Consider the following 8,032-nt stretch of genomic DNA (forward strand, 5'->3'; position numbering starts at 1 on the left):
CCAATACTGTATTTCCTCGAATACGCGCCCAAAAGCGCATTCAAAATCTTGGCAGAAAGAAGTGGCGCTTATTTGAAGGAGGGCGGTTTATCGAGGGTGGGGGTGCTTATTTTCAAAAGTTTTCCTTTCAACGAACAGTAACTTTATTTTGGTTATGTTGAAAAGACTTTTATTTCAATTGAAAACTGTGTGGAATGTATTAAAAAACTTGAAACAAAGGTAATAACGTAATAGCTTTTGTTGATGTCGCGCAACGTTTGCGACTTGGTGACATTCTTTGCCAAATAATCTTGTCAGCAATTAGTAGTCATTGTATAGTGTTATATAATTTGGGAGCAGAGCGTTTTGGAAAAACCTTCCGAAGGATCTCGAGATAAGTTTAGCTTTAGAGCCGTTCCAAAGGATCTTGATATTAGTGTCACTACTTACTTTTGGTGTTTCATCCGACCAGGCTACATCTTTGATAGAAAAAAAAAAAAAAAAAACGGCTGAAACATCCACATAGACGAGAAATCTTGCAGTATGAAGATAATGGAAGCGAAACTATTCTCCCGTATATTATTTCAATAAGTGGATGAATTGATTGGTTCGTGATAACAGAGACAGAGACTTAAATAAGTTGTATTGCACTATCTCTTTACGGCCGGGTTTTACCACGCACGCATTTCAATACTTCTTAAGCGCAAACTGTTTCACTTATTTCCTCCCGTCGTTAGCGGAATGTTCGGAGTGAAAGGCTCTTTTCAACAAAACGTTTACTTACAAGACGTGGACGCTTCGGTGTAAATGCAGTCGATCAATATTAGGATCGAGAGAAATAAGTATGAAAAATTTATACAATACTCACATAAGAATATTCCGGGCGGACGACGTTTTCGCCGACTAATTATAAATTTTGTCAACACAAATAGATAATTTCACTTTCACCATATGGATCCTATCTTCAAAGTGTAGCCAACCATCTCCGAAATAAAGATAATTTTCTTCTATATTTTTAGATGCAGAGCTGTGCTTCACATTTATTAGTAGAGTTGTTAACGACCATCGAAAGCTAAAAATACTGACGAAATATCATCTTTTGGAAACGCTTAAAACCATCTACTCATCATTATATAATAACGGCAAATAAATAATTTTTAAATTATTTAACCTGCTGAAGTCGTAAAGGTGAAGAGCACGTGTTATGCTAATTATCGGGAAATGGCGCATGAATGACTCTCGTGCATGTTTGACATTTCACATGAAGTGGCTAATACTGATAGATTATACAATTATAAAAATAAAAAACAGAAACACAAAACTATAGTTTCGGACAGGACGATCAAAAATCACTGGACTTGTTCTGCTCGAAAGATATCAATGGCGAAATACACTACCATCTAATATTTCCGCCGGTCTTCAATATCCTGCTGTCACTTAGTACAACTCTGTTGAATTCGCTTATCCTCATCGATCTTCGCAAAGAATCTTCCCTTCATCCGCCGTCCAAAATGCTGCTCTGTTACCTATCAGTAACTGGTCTTTGCTTCGGACTACTAGCACAACCTGTGACTGTTTCTCAATGGTTGTCACCTGTAAACGAACCGTGGGACATAAAATGCCGCATCTCACTGGTAGGGTATAGTTTGAGTTCGGTTTCACTTGTTACGATGACTGCAATCAGCGTGGACAGACTTCTCACCTTGTCATTGGGAATAAAATACAAGCTAGTTGTCTCTTTAAAGCATACAGTTGTTGCCACAGTGATGATTTGGTTTGTATGCGTTCTTAATTCTGCGATGTGTTTTTGGAATTATCTGATCTCATTATAGTGTAGTCTCCCTCGCAGCCGTTTTTTTTTGGATGTCACGCAACGCTCCCCCAAAACAACGGCTGCTGACAACCGAACTATTCCTTTCTCCGAATTGGCCAATCACAGCTCGGGTTCTATTTTCAGGAATCTTTTCGCGCCATAGTTACTTTTTGAGACTCGTCCAATCAGACATCGTTTTCTATCGCGATCCTCATGTGGAAAACACAAGACAAATGGCGGTGCTTAAAAGAGCGTTTCGCCAAGCGTCGTCAAAGTTCAAAATTTTCGAGCTTAAAGCTCACCAGAAGCTTACAATTAAAAAATTTTTAGTCGAGAAAGAAGATGGTTTAGTTAAGTTGCCTACAGGATCCGGGAAATCGTTAAGATATCAAGCACTCCCACTGGTGTTTGACCATGTTACCGATGAAAGTGGTCATATTATTGTTATTGTTGTTGCGTTGTACCAACGTGCGGAAACACTCGATAATTCGGGCCGATTTCCTGTACCGGCGATAAGAAGCCACGAACATAACTAATCGGGTTCGTTTCAGCCAGCAGCGGACTGGCAAATGAAGAAGTACAAGTAGTGTAGGAGACGTTGGCCGACCTAAATTGCAGTGTTCTCGAAGCTTCGCCCGGTTTGTTGACAGCAAGCACGCGCTTTCTTCCTCCTGATCTCCATCTGTAGGTCGAAGCAAGCGTTTAGCCCTTGGCGCAGATTGAAAGGCGTCTTGTATTTCCTTTTGATTATTGATGTAATTTACTGTTTCTTATATATTCTGACTTTTATAATCTGTAGTAACCTCTTGAAATAGTGCGAATAAAGAGTTTCAGTTCAGTTTTTAGCTTCTTCTACTTTCTCAGTTGCTCGCTGAAACTTTAACAACCGCTCAAACAATCTAGCGTTCGTGTCGTTGGCGTAGCAGTTGACGTCTATGTTAAGCGTAGATTCTATAATTTCAACGAAATTGTGAGAAGTTTTCCCAAAGATATACACTCTATCTTTACCAGGGCACAACGATGAACATGTGAAACATTTCGAGCTCTCATTGACAAATTTCTTCAGTGTTTCTCCCAACATCCACATTTTCGCGTGAAACCTTACGTCACATACCAGATTTTCTGGTATGTGATTGGTCTGTTCAATAGACCGCGACCAAACCGCAAGGACAATGAGAAAGGAATGTAGTTCGGTTGTCAGCAGCCGTTCTTTTGGGGGAGCGTTGCGTGACATCCAAAAAAAACGGCTGCGAGGGAGACTAATTATGGTGCAGCTATGTTGCGATTCCTCTTTGCTTATTGATATCCGTCTTCTGTCAGTACTCGGATCTTCTTCACTCCTCGTCATCATCAAACGCAGGTACACACTGCTGGACTTCATCTACAATATGATCAACATAACCAAAAATTCCTCATGAAACTGCTACTGAACGTGTCGCGATACAGGAAGGCAGTGGCCGGTGCATTGTGGCTGCAGTTGCCTTTAGTCGCTTGCTATCTGCTTAACCCTTTGCATACTAAGTGAACACATTTCCAGATAATACCTTTACTACTTTTGATACTTGTTTCTTGTTGAACTTAAGACACAACGTTATGTAAGTGTGTAAATTGTGCCGGCTAGATGATGTGATACCTATTGCAACCTAAAACGCCTACAATGATTCCTGATTTTCATTGCAGTGAACCGTTCTTATGGCAACAAATCCTAAAGTCCAGCATTTTGCTCCAAGAGCAGCACCAAAAGCATGTCGATCTTTTTTAAGACAAAAAATGCTAAAAAAATCAAAAGTTTGCGTTCAAATCACACCTCAGGGCCAGATCTTGCAGTTTGGCAAGAAAATTGCTTCTCACTTTATCTGCCAGCCCTTGTTTCTCCATTTGATGAAAGCCAGTGTCGCGAACACAACCGTTGCCTTGTTCATGCCCGAAAAGAATTCTGGGTAATTCCGCCATAACTCGAAAAGGCAACTTCTATCATTTCCATTTCAAAGAATTATTAGAATCGTGTCGGGCCATCCAGTCCTACCAGCAAAATTTCGCATCGATTGAAATTTTTACCGGTCAAAACTTGGCCACATAGCCTTGGTAGGTCCTGGAAGCCATCCACAGATGGGCCCGAGAGACAACTTCCCTTGTGAACTCGCCAAGCTGGCAGTAAAGCATCGTTGGCGGTCCAGTCTACATGAAACCATCTCTCACCTCTGTTTTCCTTCAGAGGCTTACCTCTACCCACATTCTAGCTTAATGATGCCGTCATGAGGGCTTCTGTAGAGGGAAAATGGCTCGAAAAACACTTATAAACGGCTAGAAAAGCGAGAAATCGAATCGATTTGAACGCATCCAAACACAAACTGTTGATCTAGGTCATGTGATCCCAAGGTCTGAGCCCATGGTGTCTCAAAACCGCAAATATTGTAACGGATGCTCCATATAAGGACCAACAAAGTGAGGTTAAGTTTGTATCGCCAAATTGCAACTGAAAAAATATGGTCTTTTTCGTATTCAAAGGGTTAACGGAGTAGTGGAGGCTTTGTTTACTCACACCTAACAATCTTCATTTATTTAAACTCGTCCCTAAACCCGATTCTTTTATTATTACTGGAAAATTCGAGAAGTGAGACAGGCAGTGAAGTATACTATTAAAAATAATTGCTGTTTAAGAAATTAATTCATATTCAAAGCTTTCCGGCGCCAAAGGAAAGGAAAGGGAAGTAAAATTTATAGCAATACTTTAGTAGGAGTTCTGCAGCTCATACATGTCTTCATTTGCAAATCTCACATGAAGTCGTATTCGAGGGTTGCTTTAATGTTGTTGTTTATTAGCAGACAGTTGTTTATAGCAGACAGTGATTAGGAGAGTGAAAGACTCATCCTTTTCATAGTACAAACCTAAATGCCCGTTTCAAATCCACTTACTTTCAATCCTTGTAAGGTTCGTGCAGGTCTTTAGAAGCTTGTTTAGCAGTTAATATTGCACACTAAACTCCCGAGCTTAACATTCTATGCATTTTCTTAATTCGTTGTCTTTGGAAAATTTTCGTTCTCCTGTATCCCCTCGATTCTGCACGCTGAGCCAGTCGGCACTCAGTACACATTGGTTTTATGCAGTGCTCTTCCATTCCCCGCCTCTGTTATTGTTCACTAACTTGTTAATTAATTTAAGCGAATTAACTTAATTAAGTGAATTTATGTGGCTTAATGGCTTAGTCGTCACGCAAGACTAATTATGCGCTTCCGCTTTCGTTCTGAAATTTAAATCACAATGGCGGCTGGCCAGAATGTTCCAAAGCTGGGCGGCTATGATTTCGAGTTTACAAGTGAAGTTCCTAACGATTTTGAATGTCCCGTGTGTCAGTTAACAATAAAAGATCCCATACAGATTGTAGGATGTGGCCACAGACTTTGTAAGATCTGCTCAGAGAGCTTGTTGAGGTAAGGGCGGATTATTGAATGCTGTAACAAGTTATAGAACGATCAGCTTTCACCAAAGCTTTATTTGTTTGAAAGCTGAATAACGAATTGACCGGCTGAATGACTTTCCAAGGGGTATATAAGTTTTCTTTGGCTGTAATTATCTGTTGGCTAGCTTTATAGCGCGGACAGCAAAATGGACCGATTCTGCTGGGTCAGACAAAACTTGTACGCGAACTGTATACGATTAGCGACAGAGAACTATAATACATTTTATCTAATAATTGGTAGCTGTGTTATCATATAGTCGTCAAATGTATAAGCACTAATACATCGGACAAACTTATCGAAAAATATGATCATTCTAGCTTGTTTCGGTTACGTTGAATCGCCTTAAAATGATTTGTATTTTCATTTGCAATTTTACCACAGGGGGTTAATCGCGCAATTGTGAATATGGCTCAGCGACAAACAGAAGCGAATACATGAAAGCTCATAAAACATGGGGTGAAATATTTTTAAAGTTTTGGTTTTGACTCTTTGTTTGTTTTTGCATTTTCCCTTGCCTCAGGAGTCATTCTTCGAAATGTCCAATTGACAGAGAACCCCTGTCGCGTGACAAGGTAACAATAGCGTATGCCTTGCTAGTTGCAGGTCACGCAAACTAATGAGTCGATGTTCCACTCACTGTAATTAATCAGGATACCATAAAAGAAGAATAAGGTTTATTACAAGGAGAGTATATTGCTTATAGACCTCATGCCTGACTAAGAAAATATGCACCAGCTATAGAATTTTAGCTCTAGAATTCTGCTTAGAGGCCGGTGAATTCTTGGATCACCGATGGCTTATCAAACTCACATTTCAAACTGCACTTTAATTTCATTTTACTACTGCCAGTTCATTTTATTACTTCCAGCCAAATTTAGGAGCCTACAGGCTTTCTTTTTCTATTTTCCCGCTCAAGATCTCACTTTGTTCCTACCTTTCTACAATTCCTTCACGTCATCGCTGAATTGTGCAAAACCATGACTTTTAAACATAATTATCTTGACATCGATGCAACCTGATGCTATATTAGTTTTATTGACCTTGGATATTTATAATGTATGTGTCTACGTTGACAGATATTTCCAGATACCGCTTGTCATCGAAAAATTTTGGATCTTACAGTGAAATGTCCTCATGCAGGGTGTCCTTGGACGGGAGAACTTCGTGCTGTGCAGGTATAAATATGATTGTCGGTCATATCAAAGATCAAGGTATTCTCTATCATATCATCTACAGTCAACCACAATTTTTTCACAAATCTCTCAAATATTTTAAGTTGTCTCCTAAATAATAAGTAAGCGTTGCTCTTATTCCTGTTACTCTTAATCACCGAGGCAACGAGATAAGACGTCATACGAAGCAGATAAGGACAACTAATAGGGCTCGACTTGACAGTTTCTTGTGCAGTAGTCACCGTCTGGACCGGACAGCGGCGTTGTTTTAGTATTTGCAATCTGTGGTGTCACGGTTGGCAGTTTGAGAGAGCAGGGTAAAGTTTCAAGTTCTTCTTGTCTGATCGCCTTTAATAGGTGCTTAATTTAGTATATAGACGTTCTTTTAGTATTTAATACTTATTTTAGACGTATAATTCCTATAATCAAGTCACACCTCAATTTCACATTTTTTATTTAGATCTTAAAAATGTCGCTAAAACGTCAGTTGACCGATTGTTTCGCTCTCAATTATATATTCCCAATCTCCTTTAGCCTGTTTTATGTCGTGTGTCGTGGCATATTGCATTGGTTCTTTTATGATTGCAGTTTGATAGCGATATATTTTGATTTAAGAAACATCAACCAGAATGCCTATTCAAAGTGGTGGAGTGTCCAAATGCAGGATGTAAAGAGAAGCTCACCAGGCGAGATGTGGACAATCACAAGATAAAGGAATGTATCTGGAGAAAGGAAAGTTGTGAATATTGTCAAGGATCATTTGTCGCGAAAAACAAGCAGGTTCGTTAATGCAAATCTATTCTTTATATAGCTCCGAGAAGGGCAGCATCCCAAACTTTTGCTTTTTTCCCAAACTGGAAAAAGTGGTGACGACTTCCAATCATTATTAAGTCAAGATCTTGTGGAGCTCGTGAACGTTTTTTCTAAGCCGAGAGAATGTTGTGATACAGAAACATCTCACAAAAGCTGAGCGTAAATGTTTGGTTCTTAAATTTTGATTCCTTATTCGGCCCTGTTCAAACGTCGAATTTCACATGAGCCGAACTTAATGCGAGAGTTAAAAGCATGTGAAGTGCGACGTTTGAATCAATTAAATTCGACTGTTATAAATTAAATGCGACTTTCGCCGTATCTGCCAATGAAACAGTCGAAGATTCCACTTAGGTTCGACCTTTGATTCAAACGTCGCATCTCACAAGTGCCGAACTTAATGCATGAATTATAGGAAATTATTAGGATTCATTTATTACCCACAACTCGCCAGGAATTCTGTGAATGCAATGCGCGAAAAAGCCGAAACAGCACAAAAAAATGGTGGGAGACGAAAGAATTTGTAGTTCTTGCTTTGCAAAGACAAAATATAGTTGTTTGACGTACGGTAATTTACTTTTGTATGAGGTGTTCGGTTATTGAAAACGAAGAGGGCACTCCTGGGTGGAAAGTAGGAAAATCTATGGCATATTGTGGGTCGAGTTTCACTGAAATGATGGAACATGAATCAAGTCAAAGTATCATGACGAAAAGCCAAGATGACGAAGCAAAAACAAACAGCAAAACAAAAGCATCAGTAAAGCAATTAAGCAAACGCTCAACACACGTCTTCGTC

General features: G+C 39.4%; 1 protein-coding gene across 1 annotated transcript in view; it reads left to right on the forward strand.

The window, feature by feature from the left end:
• The first annotated feature begins 4,214 nt into the window (after window positions 1-4,214).
• The window catches only part of LOC111346433 (TNF receptor-associated factor 5), a 55,686-nt gene continuing 51,868 nt past the window's right edge, over window positions 4,215-8,032 (forward strand). Inside the window, exon 1 of the mRNA XM_088763010.1 lies at window positions 4,215-5,224. Coding sequence (XP_088619136.1) covers window positions 5,055-5,224 — 170 coding nt within the window. The 5' untranslated portion in view covers window positions 4,215-5,054. The remainder of the gene's footprint in view (window positions 5,225-8,032) is intronic.

Source organism: Stylophora pistillata, chromosome 6, assembly GCF_964205215.1.
Source record: "Stylophora pistillata chromosome 6, jaStyPist1.2, whole genome shotgun sequence".
Classification (NCBI taxonomy): Eukaryota; Metazoa; Cnidaria; class Anthozoa; order Scleractinia; family Pocilloporidae; genus Stylophora; species Stylophora pistillata.